Source organism: Micrasema longulum, unplaced genomic scaffold (genome assembly GCF_059751315.1).
Source record: "Micrasema longulum isolate JH-2025_06_02 unplaced genomic scaffold, ASM5975131v1 h1tg002874l, whole genome shotgun sequence".
Taxonomy (NCBI): Eukaryota; Metazoa; Arthropoda; class Insecta; order Trichoptera; family Brachycentridae; genus Micrasema; species Micrasema longulum.
In genome coordinates this window covers 1-18,478 of record NW_028279995.1, presented here as the reverse complement: position 1 = coordinate 18,478, position 18,478 = coordinate 1, and the positions used below count along the sequence as shown (strand labels likewise).

General features: G+C 36.8%; 1 protein-coding gene across 1 annotated transcript; it reads right to left on the bottom strand.

Moving 5' to 3' along the window:
* Positions 1–2,906: 2,906 nt before the first annotated feature.
* Positions 2,907–18,471, bottom strand: nompB (intraflagellar transport protein 88-like protein nompB). The gene is made up of 9 exons (XM_088241388.1): positions 18,411–18,471; positions 17,071–17,182; positions 13,653–13,778; positions 13,260–13,368; positions 12,782–12,886; positions 11,547–11,600; positions 9,998–10,059; positions 8,755–8,811; positions 2,907–4,074 (listed from the first exon to the last, which is right to left on the bottom strand). The coding sequence occupies exons 2-9, from the start codon at positions 17,128–17,130 to the stop codon at positions 4,012–4,014; spliced, it is 636 nt and encodes a 211-aa protein (XP_088097514.1). The 5' UTR covers positions 17,131–17,182; positions 18,411–18,471; the 3' UTR covers positions 2,907–4,011.
* Positions 18,472–18,478: the final 7 nt, after the last annotated feature.

The window sequence follows — 18,478 nt, the reverse complement described above, 5'->3', positions numbered from 1 at the left end:
TCCATCGTATCAAAAATACTAGAAAAAATAGTTTCTCATAGGCTCGTTAACTACATATATCGAGCGGAATTCTTTATTTTCGGTAAGGCAATCGGCATACCGACGTTTTCATTCCACAGAGACGGGAGTGATAAGAGTACTGTCTGACATTATAACGGCGGTGGACTCTGGTAATCTGGTGTTGATGGCTCTTCTGGACATGAGTGCTGCATTCGATACTGTAGACCATAATATTTTGTTTGAAGGTCTGGAGAAAACTTATGGTATCCGTGATCAGGCACACATGTGGATCAGTTCATATCTTAATAAAAGAGAATATGCAGTTGTGTTCCAGGGTAAAAGCTCAACCAACTTTCGGGTGTCTACAGGAGTGCCTCAAGGGTCAGTACTCGGACCACTTCTCTATCTCTTTTACACTAAAGATATAGATAACATTATCAAAGAATGTGGATTGTGGTCTCACTGCTATGCAGATGATACGCAGATTTATTTTTATTGCAAACTAGGCGAGAAAAGTGTGCTTGTCAATTTAATTGATGGATGCATCAAGAAAATAGGAATCTGGATGGCTGAAAACAGACTAACATTAAACCCATCAAAAACTGAACAACTGTGGGTGACTTCAGCCAGACGACAGAATTTGATCCAGGATACGGCTCTACCCAATGTAGGGAGTACCGCTTTACCCACCGTTAAACTACTGGGAGTTTTACTCAATTCTGACCTATCTCTTGAGGCTCAAATTAGTAGAACGATAAGTTCATGCTTCTACTAGCTGAAACAAATTAAATGCATACGCAAAAATTTGCCGGTTGATGCCGCCCGTCAATTAATAAATGCGTTTGTAGTGTCTAGAGTCGATTATTGTAATGGTATCTATGCAGGTCTACCAATGAACAAAATGACTCGCCTATAATCTGTATTGAATGCCGCAGCGAGACTTATTTTCGGAATCTCTAAGTTCAGTCATATCACTCCACTACTTCGGGAACTACACTGGCTACGTTTTCCACAGAGGATCGAATACAAACTCTGTTGGCTTATGTATAAGTCACTGCACAACTCTGCTCCGGAATATTTAAGGGAACTATGCATTACAGATGAACTAGCTGACAGGCGTCTCACGCTTAGATCAGCTACGTCTACGGCGAGAGGAAAAGTTATTATACCTCTACGCAAACAGCGCACTAAATTTAGTGAACGCGCATTTGCGGTCGCAGGCCCTATGGCATGGAATGCTCTCCCAGCAGAGGTGCGAGGCTGTGAAAGTGAAGTGATGTTTCGGAAAAAACTTAAAACCCACTTGTTCTCTAAATCATTTGAATTAATCCGTAGCACGTGACAACGAAATATATTGTTTTAATTAAATTACAAATTTAAAAGCTTCAATTAAATTTATTTAACAATAGAATCACTATGTAAAGCGCCCTTGACGTATTATATTACGAAAATGGCGCTATCTATAATAATAATAATAATTTACAGGACTTATAACCGGTCATTGGCTGATTTAAGTGGCCACTTTACACATTGTGTAACATTCACTATTTTGCCTATGTTTGAACACCCGTGTTTCTTCGATTCTTCCATCTGTTGATTTGACTGAATTTAAAAATTTCATGACATGAGCCATTGTTTTACTTAAATTACAAATTTAAAAGCTTCAATCAAATTAATTTAATAATAGAATCACTATGTAAAGCGCCCTTGAGGTCTTTTATTACGAAAATGGCGCTATATAAGTTATCCATAATAATTAAAGTAGATTTCAGTGCACCGTTCATTCTGTTCCCGGCACTCACCCTCCTTTCAATATTTTTCTCAGTCTTTCCATCTTTAGAATTCATACTTCCCAGATACACAAATTCTTCTACCTGATTCAGAATATCTCCGTTCACACTGATCTCACATTTAGTTATACTTTCTCCCATTCAAAAACCATCACTTTGGATTTATCAACATTCATAAGCAAGTCGCTTTTTTCGCATATATCGTAGATTAAAAAGTACGGCATCATTAGCATACAGAAGACAGTTACCAGTTAAACCACTCATTTTTGCTCCCATTCTTAAATCTTTTAGTTCTTTCATACAGTTATCGATACATATGTTGAACAACCATGGCGACATTACACATCCCTGTTCGACTCCTTTAGGAATGATAATCCACGATGTGAATGACTTATTCACCTTCACACATGCTGTGCTGTCCTTGTACAGAGACGCAATGGCCCTTGTCAGGTTACCATATACTCCATATTCCATAATTTTATTAAAAAAAACGAAAATTATAAATTTTTTCAAATTTTAATTGGTACAAACGAATCTAATAAATGTCAATCCACTATAAATTTACCGTGCCGTTTAGATTAAGATGATATGTGTGGAATAGGCTATTCTTCGTCGAATATCACGCGGCTGTTTTGTTTATTTGGAAAAATGTGTAATTAATGAACAGACTTATTTACATACATTTTTTTAAAAATTTTATTTTAATAAATATTTTGCGTTCTTATGATTTACCCAAATATTTAATTTTGAGGGCCATTTTCAACGAGTTGTAAATAACTCACTATTAGAAGATGGGAATCAAGTTGGGGTAGAGTAGGATTCGAACCACGGACCTTTGGTCCGTGAGTCCGAGACACCAGCCACAGGACTACAACCCGATTCTGTACATATCGGCAGTTTAGCAGCTATCAGCTTTCTATTCAGTAACTTCTAACTTATATTTACATTCTGCATCGTGATGGGTTAAACAGGTCTTAAAGTGATATAGACTACAATAATTGTCAAGTAAATAAATAATCAGCAAGGCAAAAATAAGCAACTCACATTTAAAACATATAAAATACCAGTATATTTTAGAGTAACATATTTATTAGTGAAAAAGTATTTAACATTAGATAACATTCATCTTTTAATTATAAACAAACTAATTCAATTATTTAATTAGCAAACCATAGAATAAAGAATAGTCCAGAAGGAGCGTAGAATCATATTTGAATACATCGGACTGTGTCCGAAAATCCCCCCACTTTCGCCGCGCACATTTGTAAAGTCGCCGCGTTATGTTGCCAGATAGGAAAAAATAAAATCATTACACAAATGTAAGGTAAAAAAAAAGCAATTTATTGATTTCTCGAATTTAATAAGAGTAATTGAATTAATGAACTTTGAACATAAAACGGATATTTTTATATCATGTTAAATAATAATATCTGATGTTTTGAAGATAATGTCGGTCAAATGTCTACCACGGCGTTGTTAAATCCGAGGTCCAATTTTCATTAATTCTCTCATTAGATGAGCAAAGTAGGGTAAAAAAAATTTTACCTTGTCAACACTAACGAAATGTCCATTTTGTTTTTTTTTTTACAATCTGACAAATGGAAAAATAATTCAATTTTTAAGTAATGCATTTGCTACTTACACATGCATTTGATAAATCATGGAATGTGATCCCATCCTGTTTCTTAAAAATCCCAGCAGTATTTCTACACTTTAAAACGACACAACACGGCACATTTGAATTCAAATCAGGAGTTGCGTACTGAGCGACGTCTACAAATAAAATAATGGGTCAAAACGTAAAACTACTCTTTTAAGAGTAGTTTAGTCGCCTTCTGTTTGATGCGCGTATGCGGTTTCTGGACTGTTCTTAATTCTATGTAGCAAACATTTCCCTGGAAACTATCTTAAGTAATTCTTTGCACTTGTTAAAACAGAAACAGTGTGGTCACTGATCACTAAAATAGCCTTTCTGCGGAAGTGGCATGAACATTTGGTCATCTTGCGCTTTTTGTGACGACAGAATGCGCAAATGTGCGTGTTTGTTCGATAGCGCCTGAAATGTTATTGACGTAGCACTTTGCATTGTCAAGATATCTTTGGGGAGCGTGCATGAGCAGATGTATGAATGTAGAAGTGGTGAGGTCCGTATGAAGGGGCGCGATGACTTCTTTGCTAGTTTGGAAATTCTGATCAGTACTGATTTGAGGGTCTCAATACTCTAATCTGGCGGCAGGGGAAGGTCTTGATCATCTTCTGACGGCTTTCTCCCCGAACTCCTTACCTAGAAAATACAAATGAACTATTTTTGAAGAGTAAACATTTTTGCTATGCAGTGAATGAGTCGGTTCAGAGCGAAGTGTAAAATTCTTATTCTAAGTGTAAATTTAAAAAACCTAATAAAGATCTATGAAATACTGTCTTTAAAAAAAACATCAAATTGCCAAGACGGTAATGAAAAAAATTGCAAAAAAAATTCAATTTTGGGAAGAATTAAAAGATTTGTTGATTCATGCAAAATTATTTCAAACACAATTAAGAATTTCAGGCCTACGGGAAATTGGATACAAAAAATGTTTTCTTGTGCGCAACAAAAATTAGAGCATTAAATTGTAGGGAAAAATTTCTTAAAAATGTGCAAAAAATATTTTAACAAAAACGAACTACTTTGAACGACGTCACTGGTTCATACGAATGAACCTGGTTGCGCCGATAATTTGTTTCAATGTATTCTAGCCAGAAGAATCGTATGTAAGTAGATACTGGCTAATTTTGGTTTGTGAGGTTGCCACGCCTGCCGGGACATTTTGTTGGTTGGCAACACTGCTTTTCCCCCGCGCCATTCTTCGCTTTTCCATCGAGTTATGTTCGCGCGCTTTTCTAATTATCGATAAGTATTTTTCGCTATTTCGCCGTAAAAGTTAATATAACTTAACGCTTAAACTCGCACTACGCTGCAAACATTTTACTATCCATCACCATTCATCATCATCCGCCGCGCCACCAACGGTTTCCCTGATAGCATGAGCTGATCGCCGACAAGGAAGAAGACTCAACACCAGGTTAGTCAGTGTTATTACATGTTGATTTTCTCTGGTTCGAGTACATCTTAATAGATTGTTGGCTGCATTATCCGATAGCTCACATTGTCAGTTTTTGAGAAAATAATTTAATTGTCCGCTATCATAAAATATATTCAACCAATGATAAGAGAGTTACGGAAGATTTCTGGTTTTCTTGCCGAAAATCGACCAATGGGCAGAACTGATCGAGAATGAGCGGAAGAGAACCTGTGACGTCACATGCGGAGTTATTTCAGAAATACAAAACTTTAAAAAATCATAGCGATGTATAAAATACGATGTATAAAAATTGTAAAATTTTGTTTTTACTTAGTTTTATAATCTATTAACAAATAATAAAATAATAAAAATAACGTCGAACTTCCTCATTAATTGACTCAGACACGTGTGTATATCATCACAAATATTATATAGGATCAGAAACACAACAATAATCACTAAAAAAATAACAAATATATGCCTAAAAAAATTGTCTACTACGCCATCAAATCATACAGTATATTCTGCAGCATGGAATCATTGGATGGGGAGGAGCTTACAAGACAAATTTACGTCCACTTTTGACTGCTAAAAAAAACAATCGCTAAAATTACATTAAAAAAGCCTAAAACTTACCCTTCAAATTTAATTTTTAAAGAACTAGATATACCTTCAATTGATAACATTTTGAAAAAAAGCATTTATCATACAAACTTTCGAAGAAAAATTACCCACTAATTTACAAAATTCTCGAAAACCTATATTTCCAGAAAAAAATAACTTTACACAAATGAAACACAACTGCGGCTTTAAATCATTATTCATATGTTGAGAAAATAAAACTTTAATAATCTTCCGGAAATCTTAAAATCAATAGCAAATATTAATACATTTAAATATTAAAAAAAAAAAACACATGAGACCCACCCTATCCTGAACTTTATACACTGGAAAATTGTGTATATTTTATAATATAATAACTAATTTTAAGGAATCTCTTATATGTAGAAAAATAAAATGTAATCGAGGGTTATCTGAAATGTTTCCGACCTCAACATGAAGATGACAGCACTTGTCAATGAAAATTGGGAAATGTGTTTGCGCATGCGTTGAAAGCAATTCATAAAAAATTCGGCCGTTTTGGACGGGCAGTTATTATTTGACAGTCGTTAGAGTGTTCTATAAGTATTTTTGTAAAAATGGAAAAAATCGAGTATCGAGCTGTTATTAAATATGTGTTTTTGAAAGGCAATACGCTTAAGCTAGGGTTTCCTAGGACAGCGGTGCCCGTATCTTAACGGCCGTAGTGAACGGTGATGCGGTGGACTGCCGTTTTAACGATGACTAGAGTGTGGTTTCCTAGGAAAACAGTGTTAAACGGTGTTGATTACACCGTTTTCATAGGAAACCACTTTCTCGGCACCGTTACGACGGCTATCCACCGCATCACCGTTCACTACGGCCGTTAAGATACGGGCACCGCTGTCCTAGGAAACCCTAGCTTTACGCAAATCAAAGACGAATTGGACACGGTGTACGGGGACTCTGCTTCGTCGTTTACCACAGTAAAAATTTAGGCAGATGAATTTAAACGTGGACGTACCAGCTTGGATGACAATGAACATTTTGGATGGCCAAAATCTGCAACCACTAAAAATAACATCGCCCAAGTTCGTCAAATGGTGCTGGACAACCGTCGCATTAAATAAAAAAGTCTTTGAACTGTCCAAAGAACGCGTTTGTTGCGTATTAAAATTTTATATCCGATTTAGGCATGAGAAAGCTGACCGCGCGCTGGGTGCCGCGTTTGCTCACTCCGGACCAAAAACGTGTTCGAATGAACATTTGCACCGCTCTCTTGGTGCAGTTGCGGCGCAATAAATCAGACTTTTGGCGCCGGTTAGTTACGGTAGATGAATCTCGGATTCACCATGCTATTCCAGAAACAAAAAATCAGTCCAAACAGTGGACTGCGAAGGTAGAATCGGCCCCAAAAAGGCGAAAACTGTTCCTTCGGCTAGGAAAGTGATGGCGACTGTTTTTTGAGATAGTCATGGAGTTATTTTCATCGATTACCAAAAAAAAGGAAAAACTATTACTGAAGCATACTACGCATCATTAATTGGCAAGTCGAAGACAGAAATCTCGGAAAAACGCCCACATTTGAAAAAGAAAAAAAAATGCTTCTCCAAGACAATGCACCTACTCACACCTAGAGATGCAAGGCGGTAAAATTACCGCGGTATTTTACGGGAACTTTACCAGATTTTGGTAAAATACGGTATTTTTCGGTATTTTTCGGTAAGAAACGAATTTGACGTACTAATTTTTATTTATGATGCGAATGTGTCTGGTTGTAGAAGTCGAGGAAGGCCGAGAAAGACATGGCATGATCAAGTACAACAAATTCTTGAAAGTGGTCATGTGAAAAGTCGGAATAATCGACGTGCGTGCATGAGAAGATGTATGAATGTGAAGGAAGCAAAGGAAGTGTGCCAGGACAGAGTGGTGTGGCGTTCTATCATCTCTGCCTACCCCTCTGGGGAAATGGCGTGATGGTTAGTTAGTTAGTTAGTTAATTTTTATTTTTCAAAGGTATTACAAATACGAGTAGCTTTGTTTAAGGACACTTGACATGACTGCAAAAACCTTCTTAAAAAACGGTATTACAAATACTTTAAACAGTGTACATTATAATATAAAAATAATGTAATATTTCATAATGCTACTTCAGATTAGCCTGCTTAACGAGGCATCAAGTTCTCGACGTCTTAGACCTCCGCTGCTAATTTAGTTCGTAGTTCATGTCACAACTACATAATGCGAACCTGACTTGTGAGGATGCACAGCAGCTGGCATCCGACCGAGATGCCTGGAGGATATTTGTGAACACCATATGCTCCAACTAGGTAGCGGACATGGAACGATGATGATGATGATGATGATGATGACTTTTGGTAGGTCAACTATCAAATAATTATTAAAAAGTTAGTGCAAATAGCACTTTTACGCTATTTTGATAAAATGTATTTGATGGTCAAACGTGTATCTTGGAAAGTATTGATCTCACAAAAAAAAAAATTATCACGATTTTTAAGTCAATTTTATTTTCCCAGACTCTCATATATTTTTTTTATTAACCTTCAGGGACGTAATTATACACAAAAAACTGATTTTAAGCACCATATTTTCAAAATTGCGGCATGAGCGGTGGTCGTCCAAGGCCACAAACTTAATGTTTTACTAAGGACCCTATGTCCACCGATCCTGTGAAGTTTCAAATCATAATATAAATCATACTTCAAATAAATCTCGACAACCACCCGATGGATCTAAACCTGGTTTTTGCAGTCATGTAAAGATCCTAAAACAAAGCTACCCGTATTTGTAATACCTACCGAAAAATAAAAAATAGTACGTCAAATTCGTTTCTTACCGAAAATTACCGTAAAATACCGTAAATTACGGTATTTTACCGCGACTTTTGGTAAAATTACGTAATTTTACATCCATACTCACACCTCAGCGGTTGCCATGGCGAAAATCCACGAATTACGGTTTGAACTGCTTGACCACTCTCTTACTCACCAGATCTAGCCTCGAGCAACTTTTTCGTTCCCTAAGCTAAATGTTGCGCTCGGAGGACAGAGATTATCATCAAATGAGGAGGCCATCACCTCCGTAAATGACTATTTTACAGGGAAAGACGCTAACTACTATTTGAATGGGTTGAAGAGATGGGAGCATCGCTGGGAGAAGTGTATAGATGTAAATGGAGACTATGTAGAAAAACAAAAATTAATTTGATGAATGAATATGAATATATAACAAGGGCAAAAAATAATATCATTGTTAATATTCCTCCCTTTAATTTAGCAAATATATAGGTTTTATTAATTTACCATCCTCCTTAAAGAATCCTGGGCAGATAAAGGCGGAGCAGTGTTTTGATCTTGGCCCTGAAAAAAAACCACTTAATCTTTAAAAATATGCACATCATAATCAATCCCTTTCCACACCTAATGGTGCAAATAGGAAAAACCACCAATTGGGTTTTGAGATGTTAAAATAAGTATAAAGTTCTGTGTTTTTAAACATCTCTTTTGGATTAGAGGGTTGTGTATATGAAAAAAAAACGTCAGTTAAGAAAATAAGATATTCCTATTCATTTATTTTTAATCAAGTCCATTTTTTATAAAATATTATGTATTCATTATAAAATAATTAATACAGAATAAATAAAATTGATGGTTCGAGTTATATTGGAGAAAATATATGTACACTTATTGATAATTAATTAATTTCATAATTAATACACTTAAAACAATCTACTTTAAGTGTATAAATTATGAGATTCATTAATTATCAATAAGTGTACATATATTTTCTCCAATATAACTCGGGCACGCACTCTCGCCGCATTTTTACCACTAACAAAACCCCACAAGACACACCGGAACTGCTCGACGTCGGCACGATCGGAGCTCGCCAGAATCTGCGTGTGCCCGGTCGTCTTCGGTTCAGTTGGCTTTTGCTCTCTCTTTCTAAAACTTACAAATACCCAAACCATGTAAATTCTTGTCACCGTTCATTCATTCAGTGTTGCACTTAATTTAATCATATCTAGTATTCATTATATTATCTATTAAATCTCAGAACACTGTAAGTTAATCTTTAATTTAATTTCACGCAACCTTGCAACGAAACTGCGGTAAGTGAAACCAACCATTTCATTTAAACAAAAGATTTCACTACACTACTATAAAAATATAATTTGTGATATGCATTTAAATTACATTGTATTATTTTTTATTATAAATTGATGAACACAAAATATTAAATAAAAAATGTTCTCGTGCAAAAATGAATTACATTTGCTTAACCCATTGTTTTTTTTTTCATATACACAGCCCTCTAATCCAATATAGATTTTTTTTTAAGATAGCACATTTGGTTAAAAAAAATAATCATCATCCTGTAGATTTAAAATGTGTTTGTGTGAGTTTTGTGAACGCGTCAGCTCTGGTTAATCGATCTGTTTTGGCTTTTGTAGCCCACCGTTTTAAGCCCAGAGGACCTACTCATTTTTAGAATGAAATATTGTCAAATGGATTATTTAAAAATGTCTATGTTTCAAAGGCATACTTGCGAAGAAGCGGAAGTGTGTAGAATCCCTCTATTCCCAGAGGCGAAACTTGCCTTGGTACCTGTAAAAAGAGAAAAAATATTCAAATCCATACCAATATCTGTACCTTAAAGCTGAAATATTTGAAGTCAATTGTTTAGGAGATCGTGATTGGTTTGAAGTTGTAAAACTGTTTAAAATGTATCTTACCAAGTAAAAACACAATTTATTGCTGTTTTTTTGGATTTATAGTCTTTTAATAAGAATATTTAAGAAAAAAAAACATTTAAAATATGGACTATCAAATAACTATGGGACTTCAATGTTTTTTGTACTAACCGCCCGGCCCGCGCCTTAATGGGGAATTATCATGCATAGACAACTCTCCTTATATTTTTATCTGTTCCCTGTGGCATTACCAACATTAAAATGAATGCATTACTCGTGAACTTCCGTGACAAAATTTATTACCAACTTACGAAGCGATCGTTTTCGAAAAATCTTATTTTCCAAACGAAAATAATTAATGAAAATATTCATTATAAGGGCTTATATAAACACTAGGAAAATCTTTTATTTGTGGAGAAGGTTAAATCCGATATTCCTCCCGAGTGATAATACCCTGTCCATCAGTTTACGTTGGAAGAACATCAAGAAATTTTAATATTCTTGTTAAAGAACATATGAGGTGTCTTCACACTAATGATTTCTCTGAATTCGCAAATCACCTAATCAATTTGAATCATGATTTCAATAAAAATGTTGAGTTAAAATCTTACATACAAATAATAAAGTGTTAAAAGTAAAAAATATGGAAATATTTCACACTAGGAAAGCTTTAAAAAATAATGTTTTTACGATGTTCCACTGTAATGGTCACCCTATTAAACCTATTAAGCTCACCCCTTCCCTCCATCCCCTCTACTTTTTTCATTTATTTCTCAAACAACAGAATATTTCCATAATTTAATCAGTGCATGTTTGTCCTAATCAGTGCACGTGCTTATTAAAATGCATGTCGTGTTGGTTTTATATTTTTGTGCAACAACTGTGGTGAAGGTGTATAGTGGGTTTTGCACATATTACAAAAAAGTATCCCTAACTCTATGAGGCCTGTGTTGAGTTATAATAGAAAGTGGAACATGAAAAGCATGCAGAACATTACAAATAAAAAATATTTCATTAAAATAAATTTTAATGAACACCTGGACAACACGCTTAACAGTACTGTATATAAATTTATGCGATGTCTAGCAACCGAAAAATTCCAGATCTTGTCTCGAGTTTACAATGCGACACAATCGGGACATTGGTGTATGCGAGCCGTAGTTAGTGCTGTGCTAATCGAGGAACAGCACATTATTATTTCACAACTGGCAGATCGGAACATTGAATGCCACTTGTTCCATTAACGATAAAGGTTTAAGTAATCTGCCCTCACTCAGTAGCCCAGTTACCTGGAGAGCGAGGCTTGGAGTGAAAAATTTGGAGAAAGAAGGCCAGACATGATATGTTTGGTTGCCAGGAGCTTACGAAGAACCGCCTCTTAAAGTTAATAGAAAAAAATACCTGGGGAAGAGCTCCCTCGCGACGATCCACCACTGCCAATTGTCAAAGGAGATTCTGTAAAAGAAATCAAAATTTTAAAATCAAAATTTTATGCCTGAAAAATAACGAGGGTTGCCTTTTATATTTTGAGATTTGGCGACACTGGTGCTGCTATCTGAGAACTGACACCTCTATCGTAGACTTTTAGAAGCTATATTTACTTAGAGAGTTTTTTTTACGGTTGCCATTTTCAATTGTTCAGTGCAAAAATGGAATTAAAACGAGAAAATTTTCGCGCGATTAATTTTTACAACTTTTGACGTGGATTAACTCAACAACATTTCATTGATGAACTTATTTCGACTTTTGATGATGAAGCTCCATCAAGGACCAGTGTTTATCGATGCTATACGGAATTCATAATATCCGTTATTCTGATTGATGGATCGCGTAGCAGGACTGAAGTGGAAATGGGCAGGACATGTTGCGAGAGAAGACTCCGCAAGATGGACCCCTAAAAAAAATTAAGATGGAGACCTTGGGAGAATAAGCGAGGCGTCGGAAGACCTAAATAAAGATGGTCCGACGACATAGCTGCTGTAGGGGGTAAAAATTGGCTGCAAGTAGCAACCGACCAAGAAAAACGGAAAAATATGGAAGAAGCCTATATTTAGCAGTGGAGGACAGAAGGCTGAAGAAGAAGTAGATACGGAATTCAATTGTGGCCGCAGTTCGCTCAACAATTTTGGTGAAGGTCGTCCAAAACCGGTTGTTGTTCCGAAAAACATTGATGCCGTGCATCAACTGATAATGGAAGATCGTAATTTGACTTACCGTGAGATTCAGGCATTCTTAAACATTAGTGGGACCAGCAAACATTCAATATTACACGAACATTTGGGCGTCAAAAAGATTTGTTGTGAAAGGCGCCTTATTTCTTCATTTCTTATTATGTCTCTTAGACACACATAGAGCATCTGTCTTTCCATTTCAACTGATAATGGAAGATCTTAGAGATTAGCGGACTTTCATTCTTCGCGTAGCAAGGATAAATATTTTTTGGATTACAATTCAGCATAGTTATACAAATTTTACTTTCCAAATCGGTTGTGAAAATTTCCATTTGAAGATTACGAAAAATACGAATTCATAATTTAAAAAAATAAGAGCGATACCTAGTCTTGTGTCCTATGTAGACTAGTGTGACATCACAGCCACACGAGAGTTAAGATCATTTTTAATATATATGAAAATACCAGCAGTTGTCTGATGAGTTTTCCTGGCCCTTTGCAGTTCGGCCGCCCATTTTTCAGCATCCTTAGTACCGGCAGATCCGCTCAGCTTGACCAGCATCTGAAGACCTATATGGCAACATAAACATAATTTTAGTATGTCCAAATCCTCGGGGGCCCGCCGGTCAAACCTGAGGATGTGAGAGCGCTCGCTTCCTACCGAAGAGCCCAATACTTCGAGGATCTAGGCCCAGAAGAGGAGATTTAGCACTCGCTCTACGACTTTTGAAGGTCTACAAATAGGCTTGGCTGGCGAGATAGTTTTAAAGACCCATCATAATAGCTATAGGCAGGTCGCAGTGACTTCAGGGTAGGTATGTATTCTGATGGGAAGTAAAAATTTATCTTAAATTTTATCTACTACTACCAAAACTGGTTGGATTTTCAGGGTAAAAAAGTGCGTCTTATGGTCCGAAAAATACGGTAGGTACTTAGTACTTACATTCAATGTTATCCGGATGCCGGTAGTGGAGTCTCGTATAAGCTGACAAAGCCTCTTTGTGTTTCCCCATGGCTCGAAGGCAACCAGCCTCTTGTAGAGCCCACTGGACCTGAGGACCATAACAACGCAATAATTGCAACCAAAATCATCCTCGCTTCTCATCCAAGATCGCCGAGTGAAGGCATATCGAGGTATAATCGGCAGAGCAACGTAGCGACACTTTTGTCGAATTGCGTTTTTTTAAGGAAAAGGGTTCCCTTTACTGATTGTCGTTTCTGGGGCTGGTGTTCCAAACGCTCTAACGGCCGTAGAAAAACCATTTATCTCGCGTATTTACGTACAAAATCCTGTGTAAAAATTGTCACGAAAATTATGAATCGTTGTATCCTATACCTGGTTAGGACAGAGTAGCGCCGCTCTTCTGTAGTAAGTCATGGCCAGTCCAGGGTCTCCGGACGCCCTGGCCCTGGAGCCGAGCCAGCCGGCCACGTCGGGCATCCCGGGGAAAATTGCATCTGCCTAAAATTATTGAAAAAATAACCGGCGTAATTCACCAAAATATTAATTCTATAATAGGGAAATTAGGGTATTAGAAGCAAACTCGGAAATCTCCATTGAAATGTATTTGCAGTCGGCAGTTGGCACATTTCTATTCGTTTTTGTAGCATGCAGTGCTGGGAACCATGTTGAGTTTAATTTAAGGCCGTCGTCTTTGCTATTGCAGATTTGTGCCCAAGTTTACACGCTTTTTTGTGTTCGTCAATCCTTTTCTTTGATGTGCGCCCTGTTCCTATGTACATTTTTTCACATCCTTCGCAACTTAGTTTATAAACAGCTTCCGTTTCCAGGGGATTTTTATCTTTTGGGTTAATGAATGTTTTTTTATTTTTCCCACAGTCCCAAACGTTGTTCTAATACTATGTTTCTTCAGCAGACCGACCTACTGCTGACTGCGACACGGTACAAAGTACTGGTACTTAAACACATACTTTTTTCTACAAAACACTCAGTTTACCCTGAAGCTGGCTCCTGCAATGGTAGCCGAAACGACGAAACAAAGCCAACACACACGGTATCACCCAAAAAAGAAACATATTGACCCACAATAAGGTTTTTTTGTCGGCCTCGTGGTGTAGTGGTCAGCGCGTTTGCCTACCATGCAAGAGGTCTCGGGCTCGATTTCTGACATAAAATATTTATTTAAGAAAGCGTTTTGCACCAAAATATTTCATCGTCCCTGTAAACGTAAGACTGAACATCTTACCTTCACGTGTCAAACATCACGCTGAGATTTGTGTACCAATGCATTGCCTTGTGCACCATTGGGTGCGGTAAGGGAATGATGATGATTGTTGAGGATTAGACGAGGTGTGAAGAATACCTTGCCACCCCAGGGGTGATATTCGGTAGAGAAAGCTTTTATCTCGCATATTTCGTATGTAAATACGCAAGATAAAAGATTTTTCTAAGGTATTTCTCGTATCTCTGCTGACCTGGCTGCTGAAGCTGGCGATCGTGAGACTTGCATATATGGAGCTGGAGGCCTCAAATGGCACAGCTCGTTTGATGAATTAAAAAAAAATATGTCCCACTAAAAAGTCCTAAGACTAAGTGGGTAACAAATTCTTATATGTATTTTTTAATTATAAAATAAACTTATTTCAACAGAGAGGGAAAAATTTTTTGAGAAGGGAATATGGGAATATGGATTCCATATTCCCTTCTCAAAAAAAATTTCCCTCTCTGTTGAAATAAATTTAAATATGAACAACTCCCTAGGGGGGAAATCCAGCCAGTCTGCAAGTATTTGGACGTAATCAAACATTGTTGAATTACTACCCGGTAAAAGAAGAAGTATAAAAATTGGAAAATTGTTTTCAGGCGTTGCCTAGTAGGTGATTTGGTTCAGCCGGATGAATCTCACCCACGTGATAAAGGTTTCAGCTCTTTTACTTCACAAAAGTCAACAGAAGGAAGAGTTGAGGAAATGTGGATGTTCAAACATGGGCAGTATGGTGAATGTTACACAGTGTGTAAAGTGGCCACTTAAACCAGCCAATGGCAGGTCATAAGCCCTGTAAATGCCTAGACTTCCATATTCCCTTCTCAACAAAATTTTCCGTCTCTGTTGAAATAATTTTTAAATATGAACAACACCCTAGGAAGGAAATCCAGCCAGTCTGCAAGGATTTGGACATAATCAAACATCGTTATTTTTTTATTTTTATTTATTTACAATTTTAAAAAACCCGTTAGGGTTACATTAGAAATTTAATATTGTCTAGTCATTTTATGTCTCGTCTAGTCTAGTTAGTTCAGTCATATAAAATAAACGCTGCTCTGCAGCACTGAAACTGAATGAGATTTGTTAAGCACTTCACTTGTTTGATGTTAGATCAGTACTAGATAATTATTATTAGATTTTAATGTTGTTTCCGGCACTCACACGTATGATTAATGTTGCGTGGAGTGCGCTAGGAAATGGGAAGGACAGGTAGGTATATACAGATTTTGTTGAGAGTTGGTCCGAACAATGATAACTCTACAATATTTTGAGTTTGTCCAAATTTTTGTAGACAAGGACTGGATTCAACTCCCTGGGGAGTTGTTTATATTAAAATATTACAACAGAGATGAAGAACATTTAAGATTAAATAAATAAAGGTTTCAGCTCTTTAACTTCATAAACATCAACAGATGAAAGAATTGAAGGAATGTGGATGTTCAAATATAGGCAGAATGGTGAATGTTACACAGTGTGTAAAGTGGCCACTTAAACCAGCCATTGACAGGTCATAAGCCCTGTAGATGCCTAGACTTCCATATTACCTTCTCTTAAATGTTCTTCATCTCTGTTGTAATATTTTAATATAAACAACTCCCCAGGGAGTTGAATCCAGTCCTTGTCTACAAAAATTTGGACAAACTCAAAATATTGTTGATAAATTACCTGGTCCATGAAGAAGTATAGAAATTGAAAAAATAATATTTTCAGGCGTTGCCTAGTATGTAAGTGAAATAATTCAATTAGACGAATCTCACCCGCATAAATAAAGGTTTCAGCTCTTTAACTTCACAAACATCAACAGATGAAAGAATTGAAGGAATATGGATGTTCAAATATAGGCAGAATGGTGAATGTTCCAAATTTTTGTAGACAAGGACTGGATTCAACTCCCTGGGGAGTTGATTATATTAAAATATTACAACAGAGATGAAGAACATTTAAGATTAAATAAATAAAGGTTTCAGCTCTTTAACTTCACAAACATCAACAGATGAAAGAATTGAAGGAATATGGATGTTCAAATATAGGCAGAATGGTGAAGCCCTGTAGATGCCTAGACTTCCATATTACCTTCTCTTAAATGTTCTTCATCTCTGTTGTAATATTTTAATATAAACAACTCCCCAGGGAGTTGAATCCAGTCCTTGTCTACAAAAATTTGGACAAACTCAAAATATTGTTGATAAATTACCTGGTCCATGAAGAAGTATAGAAATTGAAAAAATAATATTTTCAGGCGTTGCCTAGTATGTAAGTGAAATAATTCAATTAGACGAATCTCACCCGCATAAATAAAGGTTTCAGCTCTTTAACTTCACAAACATCAACAGATGAAAGAATTGAGGGAATATGGATGTTCAAATATAGGCAGAATGGTGAATGTTACACAGTGTGTAAAGTGGCCACTTAAACCAGCCATTGACAGGTCATAAGCCCTGTAGATGCCTAGACTTCCATATTACCTTCTCTTAAATGTTCTTCATCTCTGTTGTAATATTTTAATGATAACTCTAATAAACTCACGTCTAAATAGCAGTGTTGCGCCATCGTGAGGTCTCCGGCTTCCTCATACACGCGAGCCATCTCGCACAGCACTCCCGTGTCGTGCGGGAGATCTGCCAGCACCTGGTGGTACCTGCGCGACAAACAAAACAGGGTTCGCTCACGCGGAGTGAATGGATGATAAAAAAAACAAAATAATGGAGGATGAGTAGAAATACATGAAGCGTTGCCTCACCTCCAACAGTAGGTACATAATGATAAACCGCAATATTCTGTCCGCCTCGCGGCGTAACGGTCAGCGCGTTTGCCTACTGTGCATCAGAGGTCTTGGGTTCGATTCCCGACTTGGTTAACTTGAATAATAATTTATTTTAAAAGCTGCTGCAATAGAATATTTCTTTTAGATTCAGGTTGTGGTCCCGTGCTAGTGTTGCGGACTCACGGGCCAGAGGTCCGAGGTTCAAACCCCACTCTACCACAACTTGATTTCCATTTTCTTATAGTGAATTATTTACAACTCGTTGAAAATGGCCACTGAAATTGAAATATTTGGGTAAATTATAAGAACGCTGCTATTCTAAAAAATAAAAAAAAATAGTTCCTCGACTAGCGCCTGAAACGTAGGACTGATCATCTTACCTTCATGTAACAAAAAAACAATCAATATACGCCCCATACACTATTAGGTGCGGACAGGGGATGATGATGATGGTATTTTGAGCATGTACAAATTTAAAATGGTAAAAATAATTTAAACTGTTATTTTTATTTCCAAAACAGCTGAAACGGTTTTACAAAAAAATTAAACTGTTACTTGGTAAAAATAGTTGTGGAGGCCTAATTCATTGATCGATGACACACACATGTGTAATGATTTCGCCTGAAATAAAGAGTAACGACCGATGAAGCAAGTCATCATTTTATATTGAAAACAATACAATATATTGCAAGGCCAACGGTATTGCACATAAAACGTCCGTGTACTTAAAAGCAATATCTTGAAGTACACTATATTCGTTCCTACCATGGAGACATGAAGAACAAAGAAACGCGGCCTATGAAGAGACTACGGTGCGTGGTAACAAAAGTCAGCCCGACCAAGTCAGCTCAGCGCAGTCACTCAGTTCCAGCATGTAGTCCAAGTACAGCCAATTCAACGCATAATCGTCGTAACACTTGCGCAACATGATTAAATTCACCATTTATTCGCCATGTAATAAATACACCCACCAAACATCACCTCGTGTCTTCTGTCGATCCCCAACCGGGGTAGGAGCTCCGACCATCGACAACCACCCGAATTCCACATATGTCAACCTTATTTTTGTGCTAAAAAATAAAGTCTCGCGTGCTGGACTCACCAGTGGATTGCGGCATCCGAGTCTTGCAGCTGTCGGCACAGTGCCGCTTGTCTTATCTTGGGCAGAGA

What these genes read in the sequence shown, in the direction of transcription:
- nompB (XM_088241388.1), bottom strand. Translation starts at nt 17,130, where the DNA reads ATGGCTCGCGTGTATGAGGAAGCCGGAGACCTCACGATGGCGCAACAC. An exon ending in CGCTACTCTGTCCTAACCAG is followed by an intron (nt 13,369 to 13,652) that starts GTATAGGATACA and finishes TATGGTCCTCAG; the next exon opens with GTCCAGTGGGCTCTACAAGA. An exon ending in GCATCCGGATAACATTGAAT is followed by an intron (nt 12,887 to 13,259) that starts GTAAGTACTAAG and finishes GTTGCCATATAG; the next exon opens with GTCTTCAGATGCTGGTCAAG.